This window comes from Palaemon carinicauda, chromosome 14 (assembly GCF_036898095.1).
Source record: "Palaemon carinicauda isolate YSFRI2023 chromosome 14, ASM3689809v2, whole genome shotgun sequence".
In the NCBI taxonomy this organism is placed as follows: Eukaryota; Metazoa; Arthropoda; class Malacostraca; order Decapoda; family Palaemonidae; genus Palaemon; species Palaemon carinicauda.
This window is the reverse complement of record NC_090738.1, coordinates 5,436,221-5,458,960: the sequence shown is the minus strand read 5'-3', so window position 1 is coordinate 5,458,960 and position 22,740 is coordinate 5,436,221. Positions and strand designations below refer to the sequence as shown.

General features: G+C 44.4%; 1 protein-coding gene across 2 annotated transcripts in view; it reads right to left on the bottom strand.

Moving 5' to 3' along the window:
* LOC137653404 (galectin-8-like) overlaps positions 1 to 22,740 on the bottom strand; it is a 402,287-nt gene that overhangs the window by 6,626 nt on the left and 372,921 nt on the right. The window contains exon 8 of one of the 2 annotated variants that reach the window (XM_068386761.1): positions 4,196 to 4,242. The exons of the other annotated variant lie outside the window; for it this stretch is intronic. Coding sequence (XP_068242862.1) covers positions 4,231 to 4,242 — 12 coding nt within the window. The 3' untranslated portion in view covers positions 4,196 to 4,230. The remainder of the gene's footprint in view (positions 1 to 4,195; positions 4,243 to 22,740) is intronic. 2 annotated transcript variants of the gene reach the window in all.

Here is a 22,740-nt window from a genome sequence, read left to right as displayed (position 1 = left end):
ACCAAAGCAAAGGGTACTGAATTGCAGGATCTGGGAACCCCATTTCACCCGGAGGAACTTCCGACCCGAGGTGTGGGGGCTGACTTCTGAGTGTCCATTTTGAAGTCCGTCTTCTTGACGAACTTGTTGAGAGCTGACAGATCTATAACCGGTCTCCACCCCCCGGTCGCTTTCTCCACCAGGAACAGGCGACTGTAGAAACCTGGCCCTGGGAGAAGAACTTCTTCCATGGCACCCTTCTCTAGCATGGACGATACCTCCTCTTGAAGGGCGGTCCTCTTTAACGGGTCTTTGGGATCTAGCCATTCTGTCCGGTTGGCCGGAAAAAGCGGAGGTGGTTCCGTTAGGAACGGAAGTTTGTAGCCCTCCTTTAGTACGGACACTGTCCAAGGCTCTGCTCCTTGAGCCTTCCATGCTTGCCAATGACGTCTGAGGCATCCTCCAACCCGAGGGTTGGGCGGGGATAGGGGGCCTCCCACTCTATCTTCTTCTAGAGGGGCAGCCTGATCTGCCTCTCCTAGAGGCGGAGTAACCCGACCTGAAGGAGCTTGAGGGCGCTGGAGCTCCCCTGCGGAGGGGCTGCGGCGTTGCGGACCAGGAGGAAGAGGGGGGGCTTCTCTCCTCGTAGTGCTGGTAGAGGCTTGGGGTGTCGCGGCACTATCCGAGACGGACCTCTTATAGGGCGGTCTCCTAGGAGTCGTAGGTCTGGGGACGTTAGCCTCCTTCTTTTTCAAGACTTCTCCATTATGGCTTCTAGTTCCTTCAGAGGAAACAAAGACTCTCCCCACAGGGGAAGGCTGCGAATGGCTCGCGCCTCCCTGTCTGGTACCTTCCGAGACACCTTCGCCAGAACAGTGTCTCGCTTCCAGAGCACCCAGTTAGCTGTTAGCGCGAGAGACTGATATGTCAATAACCTAAGGGTTTTACCCCCGGAGGAAATGAGGTCCCTCAGTAGGCCTTGCTGGTCAGGGTCCTCGGGGTCGAAGGAGGCTTGTACACCTACCAAAGTGGAAGCCCACCAGTCCAGCCAAGAGGAGACGTTTACTAAGTCCCTCGACATTTTCTCCATCATGGAGGCTTCTGCTGGCGAGAAACAGAATGGGGCCGAAGAGGCTCTACCGTCTGAAACGCCTTGACTAAGGATGTCTACTGCTGACTCCACCTTAAGGGGCCTGGGCGTCGTCCCGCTGGTACATAGACTTTGCCTTGGGGTCTGAGGCCCTGGAGCAATTTTGAGGACCTCTGGGTTTTGGGGGCCTCGGCATTGCTGGCCACTACCTTGCCGACATACTCCTGCTCTAGGACTAGATCTCGGGCTAGAGGAAGTGCTAGGGACGTCTTAGGTTGGGAGGGAGTCTGCATGATCCTCAAAAGGCTTGACTTCCAGGAAACTTCATCCTTAGCCGCAGGTTCCGCTATTTTGTGGTGCCTTCTGAAAAGGCTAACCACTCTCCTATAGACGGAGTCCTCCGTCAGGGAACCCTCCCCTCCGTCAGCCGAGGTCTCGGCTTGGGGCCGGGGAGCTGGGTTACTGGGCACGCCGACTGGACGTCTAGCTCTTTGGGGCCAGGGGCGCCGTCCTGCCGAGGTACTGGATTTCATCTGCGGGGACGTCCGCACCAGGGGCCTGGGTTAACGCAGGCAACGCTGGTTCAGGGGGGACTCTCGTCCGCCCAAGGGCTCTGGGTGCCGAGGATGCGGTTCCCGTGGGCTGACCCGACAGCGGGAACCGTTCCTTCCGACCCGAAGGCCGCACCAGCTGGGCTGGTTCGTCCAGGCCGCCCGACAAGAAGCGCGTTTCCCCCCGCTGGGCGGGGTGAACCGGAGGCTTCGGGGACTTACGCTTACCTGTAGAGTCCTTCCTACGGCTTGATCTCGAGGAGCCGGGTCACCGGGCACTCCCCATCGGGCGCTTCGGTTCTGGAATACCAGGCACTCCCTTGCGGTGGTACCGGTCTTCCCCGGCGGGAGCTCCGCACCAGGTTCTGGGGTCAGAACCGGCATCGCCGTACCGTCGAGGACTACCGTTCGTGTATTCTCTCTGGGGGACGCGGACGCGGACGCGGATCCCCGTGGGCTGACCCGACGGAGGGAACCGTTCCTTTAAGTCCGAGGGCTGAACCAGCTGTGCTGATTCGGCCAGGCTGCCCATAAAGAAGCCCGGTTACACCCGCTGGCGGGGAGAACCGGAAGCTTCGCGGCCTTACGCCTGCCTGAAGAGGCCTTCTCGCATTTCTCCCTGCGAGGGTTATATCTGCGTCTGGAGGATGGCCTTCGTGGTGAGAAAAACCCTGGGCTGCCGGTCCGGGGAACGCTGCAATACGGACCTGGGAGGCTCCTTCTCGGCGAGGCCCTCGGCTGCAGAAGAGACTGAAAAATACGCCAAAGAGACTGGAGAAGAATTAGGGACATTTTTCCCCCACATGGGGTCATCAGAGGAGACGTGGCCTGCTTGCACCAGGACTCCGTCTCCCCACACACTCTCGAAAATAGCACTTACCTCGAACTACTTCTTAGGAGTTACCTTCTCCACAATAGACCAACCTCGTCTCCTACTCTGGGTAGGAGAGGGTGGTAGGGAAGCTCTGTCAGGCGAGACGCCCGGCGCTAGTCTTCTTAGGCGAACCCTTCGTCGCCTACTTCTTCTTGGTGCTATACCGCACCCACTCAAACGCCTGGGGAAGAGCAATGGGCACTTCCCCGCAACTGACTTACCTCGTCCCCTACTCTGGGTAGGGGAAGATGGCTGTATAAGAAGCTCTATTCGACGAGGCATCGGGAATTAAGTGGCGAGGAGAGGCTCGTCTTCCTATGAGCCTCTTGGATGTATTCTTCCTCTTGGTGCCGAAGTGCACTCACTGCACTACGTTCCAGGACTAGTAGTCCTGACACGTGGTTGTAGGGGAACATAAGCTTCCCCTACACGGCTAACACCGAGGATAAGGAGAGGAAGAATGATTTATTGTAAAATTGTTCCCTTCAGCTATTAATTCCTTGAAGGAAATCAAGGAATACTGCTCCATAACGCACCCAACGCACGACACAAGCACTTAAGGAAATGAATTAAACACCGGGTAAGCACACGGTTGAAAAGTGAACGTACAGGAACACTTGGGAAAGCACACTGGAAAAAACGCAAGTTGCCATGCTGGGAACACGTGGGGCACAGGACGCACACAAAGGATCGACAGAGATACGAGAGCGAGAGATGTTCACCTCTCGCGACCAGAGAACTTAATGAGGAGGGAGACCCGACTGCAGGCGACCTACCGGTAATCCTACCCTCGGGGCACATTCCTGGATGCCGGGGGTAAAACCACTGAGGGCGCGGAGCGGGGGGGGGGATAACTATCCAAAACTCTGGTCGCAGAGAGAGATAACCAGTGATATCCTAAAGAAAGTAGTTCGAAGGTAAGTATTCGTGTTGGAACAAACTAATTATGTGGGTAGAAAGTAATCCAAGCATTTGCCATTACTTTGCATAAAGTGGTCAGAGATATACTGTAGATTCTATTTTTCCCTGACTTGGTAGTGGTAATCACTATGCTATTGTGTAATGCAATCATTTATGGAAAGATTTGTTCCATAAATGATTACAATACTAAATTGTGTATTAGATAATGGCACTCGTTTAACCATTTCATATGTAATACTCCCTATTTAAGAAGAACTACAAAAATCAGTGACATTATATTGATGTTGTTCATTAGCAAGTTTCTTATACTGTAGATTGAATATGCATTAGTATCAAAATCTAAGGGCACAGCCTTTCATGGTTTTTCTTTAAATGTTTACCAAAATATGATTGCTATTATTTTGTAGATGTTTCCTGTACATATCTAAAAAAAATTTTTTTATATGGATTCATCTTCTATGTGTAATAGAGCATACAGTATATACATTAAATGATCCATTCTTATTTCAAATTTATGCTATTCTTTTCTGAATAGGATTACTTATTGGTGTTATTTATGTACTATTGTTTTTTCTTAATTTTGTGATAAGGTTTTATCCCATTCATTGCAATTTCAAAGGTTATTCCTACACCATTAGAAAATATATTTTCATTAGTAATTCTACATTTCAGCTAAGCAAATGTTCTCTTAGAGTATGAAGTCTCCTACTTACAACATATAAACTCTACTGTACTTTAAAAAATAAATTCAGATAATGTTGTTTCCAACCACCTACGTACCTTGTAATTGGTTTTGTTTGTAGAACTTATTAGGATCAATAAAAGTGCTGCATTTGTAAAAAAAAAAGAAAAAGTACAAAATTTAAAACTCATAAGGGGCATAATAATTTTTTGGTAATTACAAAATGGGGAAATAATTGTATGTAATCTATTGTTTCTACTGTATAAACCTCCCCTGATGTTCATATTGCTTCTCTCCTAGAAATTCGGGTTATTGACATTTACCCGTAAAATTGAAAAAAATTTACAACCTTCTTTCCTTTCAATAGAGACATGCCTCTAGTAAAATAATGAGACACTGTAATGGTTAATGGCAAGAAATGAAAAACTTATTTCAATTATTTTAATTTCTCAGTCGCATCGGTAATATAACGATCCACTCTCCAAGCTATGGATTTCTTAGCTATTACTGCATGGGGACAGTACTGTGATCTAAATAACTGTTATGGGAGTGTGAACACCTCCCTTTTCCTTTGATGGAAAAGAATGATTCAAGTTCAAAGAGCAAATAAAAATGACAAATTAGTAGATAATCTGTATTTTTCCTAACGATACAAACCTTAGCTATTTATTTAGGGGTATTACTTTCGACGAATCTGAAATGACAAGCCATTAAAATTTAGTGAAGGTTGACTACCCAATACCGCTAGTTAGCGGGGGTAGGGGGGGGGTAGCTTGCTACCGCTCCTGCCCACACACCGATGATTTAGCTCACATTGCTTGGAGGTAGGACTTCAAGGGGGATAGGGCTGGCGAGCAAGTTTGTATAAATAGCTAAGGTTTGTATCGTTAGGAAAAATACAAATTATCTACGAATTTGTCATTTGTTCCGTAACTGGAATACACATCTATGCTAGTTATTTAGGGGTGACTCACCCATTAGGAAGGGTGGACGTCCCTGCCAATCTGGCCTTTGGTTTTACCCAGGGGCTCCCTATCTGAGTATGTTAGTACTCAAAATAAGAAGTCCATGCACCTCACTAAAACTTTAGTACGCAAGGTCCGCAGCCTACGTAACCTGGTTGTTGAGATATTTAGAAGTGCGACTGTCCAAGTAAAGTTATTCCGAGTCTTCTTGTAACAGATGATCTGGATCATCAGTTACCGAGTGGAGACTTGTTGTCTAGGATCTGTCACCTCTGGAGACTGTCTGGCAACAAACTCAGGGACAAAACTGAACGTTGCCTTTCACCCTCCTCTTGAATGGGCGATGTCGAAAGAGAAACCATGAAGTTCCTTGACTCGTTTGGCTGCTGTCAAAGAGTGTAGGAACACTATCTTCTAAACCAGGTGAAGATTTGTTGCCTGGTGAAGTGGAACGTAGGGAGGTCTCCTTAGAGACGAGAGAACTCAAACCATGTTCCGAGAGGGAGGTCTCAATTCCAACTGGGAAAAGGCCAGTTTGTAAGTCCGCATGAGTTAGGAAAGATCTAGCGATGAGGAAATGTCCCTTCCTTTCAGTTTGAAGGTGGGGCTCAAGGTTGAGTGATCGTCTCTACCTGCTGAAACTGAAAAGGGGATCTTGTCCTCCTGCATATACTCCAGGATTCCGCTATTGCTGGAATAGAGGTATCGAGTGGAGAGATACGCTTTTCCATGACACCAACCACAGAAGACGTTATACTTTGCCTGGTAGACTGATGCTGAGGAATTCCTCAAATATCTAGACAACCTCTTTGCAACTTATTGTGAAAAGCCTCTCAGAGAGAGGAGGTACTGGGTAGTCTCCAGGCGTACAATCATAGCGAAGCTATATCTTGTGATAGATGTCGAAGTGTCGTTGTCTGTGACATGAAGAGGGTTCTCTTAGAGGCTCTATCAGGAGATGAAGAAGGTTTGGAAACCGTTCTGCGTAATGCCATAGTGGAGCTTTGAGAGCCCTCGAGAGGCTGGCCGATGTTCTAGCCTTGTTGAGTACCCTTCCCTTCAGACAAAATCAGGGAAGAGATGTAAACGTCATTGTTGTGCTCGCTGTTGTTCTTGCCAGAGAGCCTTGGGGTCTAGGACTGGGGAGCAGCGGAAGCCTGAGGTTCAGGGGCATTGCGAACAGATCCATAGTTGGAGAACCCTGTAAAGTCAGGCCTTTATCGGGTACAAGGTGATCTAAAGACCATTTGGTACACTTTATCTGAGATGTTGTGCACAGATTGTCGGCGAGCACATTCCTCTAGTCTGGCATGACGCGGGCTGATAATGGTACCGAGTGGACTTCGGCCCACCTTAGTATTTATACTCTTAGATGGGAAGAGGCTGTGAGCAAGTTCCTTCTTGCTTGGTGATGTGAGTCCCTATATGGTGTTGTTGCTTTTCACACCACTGAGTGGTCCGTTAGGTACTGATGAGGCTGTTGAAGAACTGGAAAGTTGGCCTTCATCTCTTAAGAGATTTAAGTGAAGGTCATTTCAGACTGTCCAGAGGCCTGAGGTCGTATGGTGCAGCACTATGGTCCCTCCTCCCTTCTTTTGATGTGTCTAAGCACAGCATTAAATCCGAGGGGTGGGGAAGGATGAGAAGGTTACACCACTCCATAGATTCTCGGCTGACACCCATCCCTTGAGGTTCTTCCAAGCTTCTGGTCCCATGGGGATCAGAATGTCTGGGGAATCGAAAGCCTGATTCCAATTGGACTCAAGCCGCCACTGGAGAGAATGAATCCTGAGGCGGCCATTGGAGGCTATATAGGCTAGGGGATGACAGGTGTCCGAGGAAAAATAGTCACTCTGGGCTGGGAGTTCTCGTCTTGAGAAAGTCTTGTGACTATTCAAAGCCTGTCTTTGATAAGAGGGTTTTGTGGAGATTGGTGTCTAGAATCATTCCCGGATATACCAGTCTTCTGAGAGGGAAGTAGGGAAGACTTCCAAAGGTTTACCAAGAACACCTGATCTTGGTAAAAAAAACTTCAGAAGTTCCGGTGCTAACGCAAGGTTGCCTCCAAGTCTGCTAAGGTCAGTCAGTCGTCCAGGAACGGAGGAGACGGAAGCCGATCCTGTGAGCCCAGGATGGGTGCTGTGGAAACCCCAAAGCACAGTGCCCTGAGCTGGCGTTTCTTGTTTGTCTAGACATCTCCTATAATTCCTAGAAAATGGATGGTTTGGGCTTGGAAGTATGCGTCCTTTAGGTCCAGCGTGCACATGAAGACCTGTAGTCTTAGCCCTTGTCCAAACTCCTCCAACATGGTGTGGACATCAACCAAAAGGGACAGCTCCTTGGCGATCCTTTCGCATAGGAGATAGTTGACACTGGGGTCTTGACTCGTGGCAGAAAGGATGGGATGCGATACCCTGTGTGAGGATTCTTCCCTGGGAGAGAACTCCTTTAACTGATAGAAGTGAGGCAACGCTTGACCCTACCATGCGCCCTGACAGGATTGATACTATTCCTTAGAACAGCATCGGTCTGGCAAATGTTAATCAATGGTTAACGGCTGGGTATCAGGGCTACTGTGCAGTTGGAGAGTGCTCGCAAGTAGTCACCTGTCGATAAGCTGTTGATGAGGGCTGGCGATTGCCTGCCGATTGGTTTAGTGGATTGCTGTCTAGAGAACCACGGGCAGAGGTTGACTAGTAAGTCTGAGTGACGAACTGCTGGTGAACAGCGAACTGCCGATGATCAGTGAATCGGTAATCTGTGAGCCGAAGATGGTAACTGACAGGCAGATGAAGGCTGTCTGGTCAGTCAGCCAAGGAAGGTTGGCGATTAATGATCGGCTTGGAGAGCCCAGAGAGACATCAGAATGCTTTAAAGATCGTCAGTTGGTGACCAGTGAGCAATTGATGATCAGTACTCGATCGTGGATTGGCGATCAGTGAGCTAGAGATCAGCAAGCTGACGATTGGCTGGTCAGAGGTCAGCGAGCTGAGGTTAATAATCGAGGAAAGATGAGCTGCCATCAGCGATCTAGTGATAAGCAAGCAGATGACTGGTTATTGACTACCAATCGGCGATCCGCACGCTTGCAATCGGAGATCGTTAGCATTTGGCGAAACTGGAGGTCAGGAAACTTACAACACACACACACACACACATATATATATATATATATATATATATATATATATATATATATATATATATATATATATATATATATATATATATATAAACCTGTTGAGATACTACTGCTAGAGTTATTGGGTCGTTTGACTAGCCAGACAGTACCACATTGGATCCTTCTCCCTAGTTACGGTTCACTTTCCCTTTGCCTACACATACACCGAATAGTCTGGCCTATTATTTATAGATTCTCCACTGTCCTCATGCACCTGACAACACAGATTACCAGACAATTCTTCTTCACCCAAGGGGTTAACTACTGCATTGTAATACTCCAGTGGCTACTTTCCTCTTGGTAAGGGTAGAAGAGACACTCTAGCTATGGTAAGCAGCTCTTCTAGGAGAAGGACACTCCAAAAGCAAACTATTGTTCTCTAGTCTTGGGTAGTGCCATAGCCTCTGTACCATGGTCTTCCACTTTCTTGGGTCAGAGTTTCTTGCTTGAGGGTACACTCAGGTACACTATTCTATCTCATTTCTCTTCCTCTTGTTTTGTTTAAGTTTGCATAGTGTATATAGGAAATATTTAAATGTTAATGTTCTTAAAGTATTTTAATTTTCCTTGTTTCCTTTCCTCACTTGGCTATTTTCCGTGTTGGGGACCCTGGGCTTATAGCATCTTGCTTTTCCAACTAGGGTTGTAGCTTAGCAAGTAATAATAATAATAATAATAATAATAATAATAATAATATATACATATATATATATATATATATACTGTATATATATAGGTATACATATATAATATATATATAATATAATATTGATAATATATATACTGTATAATACATATACATATATAATATATATATATATATATATATATATATATATATATATATATATATATATATATATATATATATACTGTATATATATATATATATATATACACATTATATAATATATATATATATATATACATACAGTATATATAAGAAAAAAGTAAGTTAAAAGACAAAAATTAACAGCAGTCCAAAATAGGCGAGGAGGAAGAGCAGTAACACCCGGTCTCAATCCGAGCCAAAAGTAAAGTGAGCTAAATCACTGGCGTGTGAGTGGGAGCGAGGTACCCCCTCCTACCCCCGCTAACTGGTGGTATGGGTAGTTAACCCTCGCTAAATTTTAATGGCTCGTCATTTCAGCTTCGCCGAAAGTAATACCCCTAAATAATTAGCATAGTATTGTATTCCAGTTACGGAACAACTTGCTTTTAGTTAAGGGCAAAATCTAGAGATGACAGGGCTAGTTGTTTATAGCGGGGATGCTGATGATAATGTCATGCTAACACCGTTCTTTAAGACAGCATTTACCAGAAAAGTTTTTATAACAATAAGCTTCAACAGCTCTTAACTCATTAGCTTCCTCTGTTAACCTCAAATAGCCAGAGTCTTTTCCTTTTGGCAGTAATTCCAATCTTACTTGCCCAGTTGGTAACCTTTACCTAACTTCTCAAGTCAGGTATAGTGTTATTAGCGTTCCATTCAGTTAGGGTTCTGAATGTTCATTGCACCTTACAATTAAGATCCTCTCACAGACTTTCAAATTGTTTATTTACTTTAGACCCTTCTGTTGCTGAATCCTTCCATTCCGTCACGTTTTTATATCTTATAAAGGAACGGTCTATTTTAATGTCGTCACTGTTATTAAAATATTCTATTTTAATTGTTCATTACTTCTCTTGCAGTTTATTTCCTGGTGTCTTTTCCTCACTGGGCTATTTTCCCTGTTGGAGCCCTTGGGGTTATAGCATCATGCTTTTCCAACTAGGGTTGTAGCTTAGCTAGTAACAATAATTGTAGCTGCTATTTTCGAATACTATATTGCAAAACCGAATTCAATTTTTAATTATTGGACCTGTTTTGGTAATACTGTTCCAGAGGGGGGTTCTGATACTATATCAGCCTTTGTGTGTTCTGTGATTAAGAAAAGAGGGCAGATATGTGTCTAAATGATGAGGACAGTCTCTGAGGTGCAAAAACATTCACTAACCTTTACTCCTATTTTGCAGCTTGTGGTAGATGTATAAAAATGGATGAAGTAGTTGCTCTGGTGGATACCAGAACTCAAACTTATGCTTTGGTTGATTGATTGATTAAGAGTTATCTGGCATCCTGACATGCTTTGAGGTCTTTTCTCAGGAACACCCAAGTTTCTGCTTTTAAATTAGCAGCTTCAATCTTCTTGAAATTGTAAAAACAAAAGTTCCTTTCAAACCAGTTTCAGTCAGGATTCCTTTCTAGTGGATGTTCTGGAGGAGTTGTCAACATTAATCAAAGATCTTATTGGAGAACGGTACAGTATGACGTTCTTTCAATTTCCCATAGGCGAAAGACTTTACCCTTTCTATCATGTTTGGAAAAACCATCGTCAGCCATGAGAGTAGCTGTAGTCAACAAGGTTACCGGATTCCTCTTACCTCTTATTCTTCCTTGTCCAAGGAGCCAGTTCTATATCTTATGAGTTACCTAATATATACAGTAAAGGCTAAGATTTTGCAAAATGGAATTGCAAACCTTCTAGAGAAATATGTAATACAAGAGGTACTAAATCATGCTCTGGGGTTTTTACAAAAGGTTTTCATAGTCTCAAAAGCTTCGGTGAGTTGGAGTCCAGTTCTAAATGCTTCAGCCCTCGACAAGTTTTCAGTTCTCATGAGTTTTTGATGGGGACACCCTCTGCAGTTCTCGATATTTTTACATTGGAATTTATCTCAATTCAGAGAAATACCATCACTTCATCTAACAGGTCAAAGGTTTACAAACTTAAGTGCCTCTTTGGTAGTCTCAGGGTGGCCCCTCATGTGTTCACCACGACGATGGGCCCCTCTCAATATGGTTAAGATTTATAGGGCTAAGAGTAATTCTTTTTACCTTGACGATCGGCTATTTTTGAGCGACTTGTTTACAAGTATTTAGTTTTATATTTATGATTACTCAGGTTACTAGGTTGGAGATTCTTTGTAATTTGAGGTAGTCTCTTTTGGTTCCAACTCATAAGATTCTATATGTGGGAATGATAATAGCAAGTTTCTTTTCAATTTTTTTTTTCCATTGGAGAGGATCCAGTCTCTTCTTTTGTTGCAAAAGTTCAAAATGTTGAAGCCTATGTCAGTTTGGATGTGGATGAGACTACAAATGACCATGGCTTCCTTAGAGAAATTCGTTCTAATGGGACGTCAAAAAATTAGACTTTTCTTATTTTATCCCAATATAAATTGAAACCGAATATCCGATCAAGACACAATCTTAATCAGGGCTGGGGAGTCGGGACTCTGAACATCCGACTCCGACTCCTATAATTTTTTAGAACCGACTCCAACTCCAATTTAAAAAAAAATAAGAATGAAATATTTTTATATAATTTTCTTATTTTATGTTGCCTATTAGTCAAAATAGTATTTCATCATTACTAGCCTACTAGCCTAGTAAGTAATTGTTTTATTGAAAACATTTCACGTAATTTCTTGTTTTCAGCTTTTCCTAGGTTACACGAAACTGTAATCAAAACACCCGTCATTTTGAGATGTTTACCTATAAATAATGACTTAATTCTAAGATTATTCATATACATGCTGCATAAAACTATGAATCAGTAACAACTCCTACCTTTTAAATGGTTAATGGTGATTAAATGAAGAGTTAATCATGAAATAAACATGTTATTTTTATAATAAAATAAATTTTTGAATATACTTACCCGGTGATTATATAAGCTGCAACTCTGTTGCTCGACAGAAAACTCTACGTTAAAAATCCGCCAGCGATCGCTATGCAGGTAGGGGGTGTACTTCAACAGCGCCATCTGTCGTGCAGGTACTCAGTACTCAAGGTAAACAAAGAACTCAATTTTCTCCTCGGTCCACTGCATCTCTATTGGGGAGGAAGGGAGGGTCCTTTAATATATAATCACCGGGTAAGTATATTCAAAAATTTATTTTATTATAAAAATAACATTTTTCAATATTTAACTTAGCCGGTGATTATATAAGCTGATTCACACCAAGGGGGGTGGGTAGAGACCAGCAATAAATGTTTACATTATTATGAGCTAAGGATTTTTTATTTCATTTTAGCAGTTATCAAAATAACAAACTTAAAATAAATAAGTACCTGGTAAGGAAGTCGACTTGAACAATTACTCTGCCTTTTTAAGTACGTCTTCCTTACGGAGCCTCGCGATCCTCTTAGGATGCTGAGCGACCCCTAGGAGCTGAAGTATCAAGGGTTGCAACCCATACAACAGGACCTCATCAAAACCTCTAATCTAGGCGCTTCTCAAGAAATGACTTTGACCACCCGCCAAATCAAGTAGGATGCGAAAGGCTTCTTAGCCTTCCGGACAACCCAAAAACAATAATAAAACATTTCAAGAGAAAGATTAAAAAGGTTATGGAATTAGGGAATTGTAGTGGTTGAGCCCTCACCCACTACTGCACTCGTTGCTACGAATGGTCCCAGAGTGTAGCAGTTCTCGTAAAGAGACTGGACATTCTTAAGATAAAAAGACGCGAACACTGACTTGCTTTTCCAATAGGTTGCGTCGATTATACTTTGCAGAGATCTATTTTGTTTAAAGGCCACGGAAGTTGCGACAGCTCTAACTTCGTGTGTCCTTACCTTCAGCAAAGCTTGGTCTTCCTCATTCAGATGGGAATGAGCTTCTCGTATTAACAGTCTGATAAAATAGGATAAAGCATTCTTTGACATAGGCAAAGATGGTTTCTTAACTGAACACCATAAAGCTTCAGACGGGCCTCGTAAAGGTTTAGTTCGTTTTAAATAGAACTTAAGAGCTCTTACAGGGCATAAGACTCTTTCTAGTTCATTTCCAACCATACGATAAGTTTGGAATATCGAACGATATTGGCCAAGGCCGAGAAGGCAGCTCGTTTTTGGCTAGAAAACCAAGTTGTAGAACATGTAGCCGTTTCGGATGAGAATCCGATGTTCTTGCTGAAGGCATGAATCTCACTGACTCTTTTAGCTGTGGCTAAGCATACCAGGAAAAGTGTCTTTAAGGTGAGATCTTTCAGGGAGGCTGATTGTAGCGGTTCGAACCTGTCTGACATAAGGAATCTTAGTACCACGTCTAAATTCCAACCAGGTGTAACCAAACGACGCTCCTTCGTGGTCTCAAAAGACTTAAGGAGGTCCTGTAGATCTTTATTGTTGGAAAGATCTAAGCCTCTGTGACGGAAGACTGATGCCAACATGCTTCTGTAACCCTTGATAGTGGGAGCTGAAAGAGATCGTTCTTTCCTCAGATATAAGAGGAAGTCAGCTATTTGAGTTACAGAGGTACTGGTCGAGGATACGGATACTGACTTGCACCAGTTTCGGAAGATTTCCCACTTCGATTGGTAGACTCTAAGGGTGGATGTTCTCCTTGCTCTAGCAATCTCTCTGGCTGCCTCCTTCGAAAAGCCTCTAGCTCTCGAGAGTCTTTCGATAGTCTGAAGGCAGTCAGACGAAGAGCGTGGAGGCCTTGGTGTACCTTCTTTACGTGTGGCTGACGTAGAAGGTCCACCCTTAGGGGAAGTGTTCTGGGAACGTCTACTAGCCATCGAAGTACCTCGGTGAACCATTCTCTCGCGGGCCAGAGGGAAGCAACTAGCGTCAACCTTGTCCCTTCGTGAGAGGCGAACTTCTGCAGTACCTTGTTGACAATCTTGAACGGAGGGAATGCATATAGATCTAGATGTGACCAATCTAGGAGAAAGGCATCTATATGAACTGCTGCTGGGTCCGGGATTGGTGAGCAAAATATTGGGAGCCTCTTGGTCATCGAGGTTGCAAAGAGATCTATGGTTGGCTGGCCCCAGGTGGCCCAAAGTCTCTTGCATACATCCTTGTGGAGGGTCCATTCTGTTGGAATTATTTGTCCCTTCCGACTGAGACAATCTGCCATGACATTCAAGTTGCCTTGGATGAACCTCGTTACTAGTGATATGTCTAGACCTTTTGACCAGGTGAGGAGGTCCCTTGCGATCTCGTACAACGTCAGAGAGTAGGTCCCTCCTTGCTTGGAGATGTACGCCAAAGCCGTGGTGTTGTCCGAGTTCACCTCCACCACTTTGCCTTGAAGGAGAGACCTGAAGCTTTTCCAGGCCAGACGTACTGCCAGTAGCTCCTTGCAGTTGAAATGCATTGTCCTTTGACTCGAGTTCCATATTCCCGAGCATTCCCGACCGTCTAATGTCGCACCCCAGCCTACGTCCGATGCGTCCGAGAAGAGAACGTGGTTGGGAGTCTGAACAGTCAGGGGAAGACCCTCTCTTAGGTTGATATAGTCCTTTCACCAAGTCAGACAAGACTTTATCTTTTCGGAAACCGGGATCGAGACCGCTTCTAGCGTCTTGTCCTTTTTCCAGTGAAAAGTTAAATGGTATAGAAGAGGACGGAGGTGTAGTCTTCCTAGTGACACAAATTGATCCACGGATGACAGCGTCCCTACCAGACTCATCCACAGCCTGACTGAGCAGCGTTCCTTCTTCAGCATCTTCTGGATGGATAGCAGGGCTGGGGGCTGATCGTCTTGTTCAGCAACGTCCTCATCAGAGGGTTCCTCATCCGAAACTGATGAGGAAACGGCAACGGAGTGGGCAACGTCTGACTCGCTGAATCCGGTCGCACTGGTGGATGCGTGACGGAGCCGGACGCAATATCATGGAACTGCTGCACAGTCTGTGAACTGTCAACAACCATGGGTGCGCGAGGAAGCACAGCGTCAACCCGAAACTGTCTAGACCGTCTGGGTTGTGCAGTCAACACCCTACCGGGTTGCTGAGGTTGACGCACTGCATCACAACAAGTCACCTCTGCTGGTTGTTGAACATCCTGAACGTCAACAACCACCTCCGAGCGTCGCTTAACGTCAACGTGCGGCTGGCAACCCACACTGGGTCGCATCGGTGGAGGAACCACCTCAACTGGCAGACGCGAGTAGGTTACCTCAGCGTCAACAGGGCGCACAACCGACCGGTTGGAAGGTTGTTGGCCAGAAGGTTCTTCTCCGCATTTAAGTCCTCTATCAAGGACGCAAGCTTGGACTGCATGTCTTGCAGAAAAGCCCATTTAGGGTCTACGGGAGCAGGTGTGGCAACAGACGGGGTTAGCGACTGAGGCGGAACCGTTTACCATCCCTGAAAGCCTTGTTATGCGTGACATAATAGTACAGCAAAACTTCAAAGGCTCGACAACAGCTGAGAAGTTGACCTGTAAACAACTTGGAGCGTCTCCTGGCTAGGCGCCAGGGAGAGTCTACCAGAATTGAGAAGTCTATCTGGGCAGAGGCATGAACTCCCAAGCCGAGAACTTCTCTCGTGTCATATCAGACTCTCGCTCTATAAACCAGTTTAAAAGAAGGGAAAGCAAAGGCTGTATCCCCCAAACTCCTCCTGGTGAAAAACCAGTCGCCTAGCTAACGTAACGCTCTCTAGGAGAGCGAGAGAGCACTAGCTTAAAAACAACGGCTTCGAAGTAGCTAGGCCTAGTGTAAGCTCTGACGTTTAGGCGAACGAGGAGCAGCAGTTACAAGATCCGGACGAAGATCCTTAAAAAAATCATCATGATTTAATTAAAGTCCATAGGAGGCTAAGCAGCTTAAGGCTCCTCTCCATCTGACAGAGTCCTCAAGGGAATATCAGTAGGAGGGAGAACAGCAACTTCCTCATCTACAGGAACCTTGTCCGATAAAAGCCGAGTCTCTCACTGGTGCATTAGTAGCGGACCAGAACGCAACGTCATGTAACTGCTTGACAGTCTGTGAACTGTCAACAACTGAACTGTCAACCACAACAGGTGCGTGAGGACGTACAGCGTCCACTCGAGACTGCTTTGACTGCCTAGACTGAGCAGTCAAAACAACTCTAGAATGCGGAGGTTGACGCACAGCGTCAAAACAAGTCAACTCCGATTGTTAGTGAACGTCTAGAACGTCAACAGGAGCATCAGCCAGTGGCCTAACGTCCAAATGCGGCTGAAAAACCACACGAGACCGCATCGAGTGTGGTTCTAAACAACCTGACTGATGTGACTAAGCTACGCCAACGTCAACAGTAAGCACAAAGGAACGTTAGGTTGGCTGAAAGCCAGGATATCGATGAGATAAACGGCTAGACTCAACGGACTAATCGGCAGAATAGTCTTCCATAAGGGAGGCAAGCATATACTGCATGTTTTGCCATACAACCCCTTAAGGATCAACGGAAATGGTTGTGGTAATAGACGAGGGTAACGTCTGTGACCGCAACACTTAGCCTACAAAAAAAGACTTTCGGAGTCTGTGTTACGCTTTTGTTAGGCGGCGAGCAGTTATCCGATGACTGCATAGGGTCAGAGCTGTCCTAATGGCTGTAACCAGGACGCTGGACCTGTCCTGAAAGGACTGACTTTCGCTTAAGGGCTTCGAAACCTTGTGACAGGTTTCTTATGCGAAAAGCCTACGGATGGCGAGGAGAAACAACGTCTCTCTCGTCTTATGGTAGGGGAGATCTTGGTAAGAAACACCCGATACCATAGAGGAAAAACGTCTGTTCGTTGGTCAAGGCCTCTCGAACCCATAAGTCTTTTGACATTACTTCTCCCCTGGGCTTGGGAGCTTGCAAGAGGTCCCGGACTAGGTGAACGACAGGCACGAACAGACGAACCCTCGGACGCAACACTGTAACACTTTGCGCCTCGGACGCAACTTGCGCATATCACTTTATCACTTCGATTTTCTGTTTTGCACTTATTTCTACCTGAAACACGCAATTCTACCCTTCATTAAAAGGTAGTAATTGCGAAATTAGTCGTATAATGCAAGCTCATAATACCAGCAAAAAACAGAAAACATATTTTAAGATAAAAAGAAAAATCAGTGGCTGGGAAAGAGACTAAACACTAGTTCATATAACTACGTTTTCAATCTCTCACCGCACATAGCCTGGGGACGAGAATAAAAACCTAAAAACGTTTTATCCTTCCTCCCCGTACAGAGACTAGGGACGAGAGTAACACGAGAACAACGTTACCCGCTTGAACGGAACGTTTTCTCTCCCTCCGTCTCTATCTCTCTCTCTCTTTCTCTCTTGATTTCACACCTAAGAGAAGAGCCCAATTATATATCGTCAAAAAAACATGTTATTTGACTAAAGGAAAAAACTGAAAGGTTTTTCAAATAAAAAGTTCCTTTAAATTAGAATTTAAAACATTAAAGCTAAGAAAGAATGAACAAAACGTCAGAATCGATTTACTCTTACTGCAAAGTGAAACCGTGATACACTCTCTCTCTATCGTAACGATAGAGCGCATGTTGAACGTCCTGAACGTCAACAACTGCGTAGCATAAAAAACTAAACGTTAGTTCATCTTTGAAAACAGTACGAAGACTATCAAAGAAATTCTTTCATAAAATATTACATTTAAAAAGTTTTAAATCCTTTATAAGCTAAAGACGATATAAAGGGCTCAATGTTGATTAACTTCGGTTTCCAAGTTAGGACCGCCTACTCTCAGGAAAGGTCTATATAAACAAAGCATTAAAATTTATTTTATATGTTTATAAAAAATGGAAAGTTAATCGAAGAGGCCTAATAAAGGCGGAGAGATATAAAATATATAGAGGAAATTCTATAATGTGATAAGATAATTACTAAAAGCCTAAACACACTTCCGTCTAAGGGAAGGGTCGGCCATTTAAAAGTGAAAGAAAGTCCATACTCTCTTTGTCACCATAATTAAATCTATCCAAAACGAGTTCAAGTTTTGAGATGAAGATAAAACACCTGCATAGCGAAAGCTCAAAACTAGAATAGTGTACTTCACCAATAGTTGTGAAAACCAATCCAGTCAGCAACAGCGAATTAGTAGGTCTTGCCGGTAGCCCGACAGAGAGAAAATTGAGTTCTTTGTTTACATTGAGTACTGAGTACTGTACCTGCACGACAGATGGCGCTGTTGAAGTACACCCCCTACCTGCATAGCGATCGCTGGCGGATTTTTAACGTAGAGTTTTCTGTCGAGCAACAGAGTTGCAGCTTATATAATCACCGGCTAAGTTAAATATTGAAAATTTAATGTCCAGAGACTTGTGCGTGGAGAGAACAGCTGATCGCATGTATAATATTATTGTTTTGGTTTGGCTTATGGATGAGAGATGGCAGGAGCTATATGTGTTTCCCAGTGACCGCCTTTATTCGAGAGGGTGTTAAAGAAAACGGCGGGTAATATGAAACGTTTTTTTGAGCAATTTTGAAAAAATGTGACTCAGGATACCAAAAGAGAATATTTCTCCAGCGCCAAAATTTCATTTTTGAGGAGTCGGAGTCGGTGGAATTTTACCGACTCCGACTCCGACTCTGACTCCTCTAGTCCATAAATTGGCCTCGACTTCATATGCTGAATCCCCTACTGCTGTTACCTCAGCAATCACCAAGGCGACTGGAGGAAGCAGCAGGGCCTATCAGAACTGTATCACAACACTCAGCATACATTCCTATTTCTAGCATGCTCTTTTGTCTCTCTCACATCTATCCTCATATCACCTTGAGCTTTCTTCACTCCATCCATCCATCCAAACCTTGGCCTTTCTCTTGTACTTCTCCCATCAACTCTTGCATTCATCACCTTTTTCAGCAGACAGTTATTTTCCATTCTCTTTACATGGCCAAACCACCTCAACACATTCATATTCACTCCAGCTGCTAAACCATTTCTTACACCCATTCTCACTCTCACTACTTTGTTCATAACCCTATCTAATTAAAATACACCACCCACACTCCCTAGACACTTCATCTTGATCACATTCAATTTCAGTCTCTCTATCACTTTTCCCACAACTCCAATCCATGCAACACAACTGGTACAATCGCGTTCTCATACAGAACTCTCTTTACATTAATTCCTAACCCTGTATTCTTTACCAATCCCTTCACTACCCTGTGATGTGGTGAGAGAAGGTTGTGAACTCAAAGGCAAGTTGAAAACAACTGAGTTAGTTTATTAAAGAACACTCTCCTTTATATACAAAATCTCAAAGCAACAAGAATTTTCATGTTCAAATATTGACACTGTTACAGAGGAAAAAAGCAGACATGATTTTTCAGGTTCTTTTTAGTGCGAGGGGAGAGCGAAGATACAAGCATAATATATACAAAATGAATTATGTACGATCGTGTGACACATGGTTGGTACACCCCCAACACTTTACAGCCTAGAAATGTAACTGCCACCAGAAACAGATTCTCCTTCCTAGCAGTGGAAGAGGAAGATGAGACTGTTAATTGGAGATAAGGGGAGCACTTTGGCCTAAAAAAAAAAAAAAGAAGAAAGGTCATGTCCTACCTAGGTGCCAATGCACAGAAGATAGAAGTAATTAGTAAAACTACAACAGTGAACAAGAAGACCACTTTTTTTTGTTCAAGCAACTGGAAATGATCTATTCCTAAGAAGGATGCTGCTGGCCAAACAGAACCTTTGGTTAAACAGCTAGAAAAAAAACTGCTGAAATGGCTAAAAACAAGACCAATTATACTTAGTTATAGGTATGCTCCCAAGACTCAACGTCATCCAATTTACGGATAATTGAAAGGATCAAGTCCATATGCCAAAAAATAGGTTAAATTTATAGATCCTTGGGTCACTTTCAACAGTAACAGAAAACTATACAAAGGAGATGGTATATACTTTAGTGGAGAAGGCAAGAGAGTATACTGAAACCAATTAATTTCAACCTGTACAATTACTTAAGGAACACAGTAGACAAAGGACAAACTTGACCCTTAGAAAATCCTCCAACAATAAACAGAAGAAATTTGGCAGGAATTTTAAATAATGCAGATAAAAGTAAAACTAAAATACTAGTAAATAAAGGAAACTAGCTAAGGCACAGAGGAAGAGAAAAAGATAGAAAATTTCCTCAGAATGGCAATTCAATGCTCAGTCCATTAGAAACAAAATGGAAAACTTTAGGGCAATGATAGCAGGCATTACCGAGACCTGGATTCAAGAAAAAACAAATGATTTAATTGGAGAAGATGAAATCCCAAGTTTCAGGCTTTCAAGGAGGATCACCTAACCAAAAAAGATGGAAGGGTATTACTCTAATTTAAAAATCATCTAAACTCAATAAATTAAATTAAATACTGAATATGGAATGACAGGTACAAATATTACCACCTTAATGTAGAGAAACTGTTGAAGTATGCCATGCAGGCTGCTTCGTAGCTTGATCTATGGTTGGGATCAGTGGGCCACCTTGTGCATACCGAGGATTGGTCCAAGGAATCTATAAGGGAGATCCATGGAAACCTTCCTCTTATCTGGCACTCTGACCTAAGCATTCCTTACCCAACAGGTTGTTAACCTATGGGCAAATGCAATTCTGAAGAGACGAGAGGCTGCTATTGAAAGGTTTTACATATAATTTCCTAAGGCTGAGGTAACCAGGCTTAGGACCTCCACCCTTGACGGTACAGGCCTCTTCAAGCTGGAAGAGGTCGAGAGGGCGGCTGAACGATGGAGGAAGTCCACCAAGGACTCCCTTCTTCACAGGACCTTGACATCCAGACCCTATGGGAAGGCTCCGACATCTCCCAAGAAACAGCAGCAGTCCACCAAACCCTTGACTAGTAGGGTGGGAGAGTTCTCAAAGCAGCCCTTTCCTGCCAAAGATCCAAAGGGCTCCAAACCATCCAGAGAAGGGAAAAGTGGTAAGGGAGGTGGTAGGGGCAACTCCTGCTGGGGGGGGGGGGCAATCCTCTCGCGTGCCCACTGGTGAAATGAAGCCTACAACGCTGCTGGCAGAAGTGGCTGCAGCATGGGTCAGATCCTTGGACAATCTCTGTGGTATGTGTAGGTTATCGCATCCCGTTCATACAATCTGGCTTGGGATCCAGTTCCATTGAGCTCCTATGCGAAGGGATCCGTGAAGAAGCTGGCCTTCTGGGCTGAAGTCCAGACCATGTTGGAAAAGTATGCTCAACAAGAGGTCCTTGACAGTTCCCCGGCTTTTTCAGTCAACTCTTTCAAGTGAAAAAGGCATCTGGAGGCTGGAGACCAGTCATCGATCTCTTGGCCCGTAACAAGGTTGTTCTTCAAAATCCGATCATGATAGAGACAGCAGATACGGTCATCCAAGCAGTAAGGCCTCAGGACTTCACGTGCACACTGGATCTCAAAGATGCTTACTTCTAGATCCCAATCCATCCATCTTCAAGGATGTATCTTTGGATCATACATGAGAACAGGCAATACCATTTCAAAGTACTGTGTTTTGGCCTTTTCATACCACCTCCGGCCTTCAAGAGAATGTTCACCCTAGTATCATCTTGGGCTCACAGGATCGGCATTTGTTTCCTAAGATACCTCGATGATTGGCCGATTCTAGCAGACTCGGTGGCGACCCTTCAACACCGAGACAGACTACTCGAGTTTTCTCAAGATCTAGGGATCGTGATGAATCTTGAGGAGTCATCACTGCTCCCCTCCCAGAGACTGATATACCTGGTTATGATAATAGACACCACACTTCAGAAAGTTTTCTCATCAGATGACCGAGTACACAAGCTGAAGGAGGTGGCAAGCCCCTTCCTCAGACAAGAAGACCTTCCAGTGCAGCAGTGGTTGTGTCTCCTAGGTCGCCTAACATCCCTCGTCCGTTTAATGCCCAATGGCCGCCTCAATATCTGATCTCTCCAGTGGCAGCTGAAATCCAGGTGGAGCCAACACACCAGCTCTCTGGATATATTAGTCCCTATGGGGCAGTAGCAGAGGACAGCTTGTTAGTGGTGAGTGACGGAAGAGAACCTCCATAAAGTGACAGACCTCGTCCCTCTCCCAAAATTGATGTTTTATACAAATGCATCAAAAGAAGAGTGGGGTTCTGGGATGCTGCACCACACAGCCTTAGGGCCATGGTCTGAGTCTGAAAGGTACCAGCACATAAATCTCTTAGAAATGAGATCAGCCTTTCTAGCTCTCCAACAGTTCCAGCAGTGTCACTCTGTGGTGTTGTTGCTGGCCTACATAAGCAAGCAAAGTGGTACCTTTTCGCAGCCTTTATGCCATCTAGCAGTAGAGATGTTAAGATGGACGGAAAAACATTTGATGTCCCAATTACTGTAGCTCGCTCTAATTTCAGGCAAGAGGAATGTGCTCGCAGACAATCTGAGCAGAGCGACTCGGATAGTGGGTTTTGAATGGTCTTTGAATCATCTGATAGCCAAAAAAGTCTTGACTTTGTGGGGTTCCCCAACTGTGGAACTGTTCGCGACATTCCTAAATTTCAGGCTCCTGCTCTACTGTTCCCAAGTCCTGGACCCTCAGGCTCTCTGGCAAGATGCATTCCAACAACGGTGGGACAACATCTACGTGTATGTCTTTCCCCCGTTCTGTCTGATGCGAAGGGTGCTCAACAAGACCAGAGCATCCAACAACCTATTCATGACTCTCATAGCTCTTCTATGGCATCATGCAGTGGGGTTCCCAGACTTTCTGCAGCTCCTG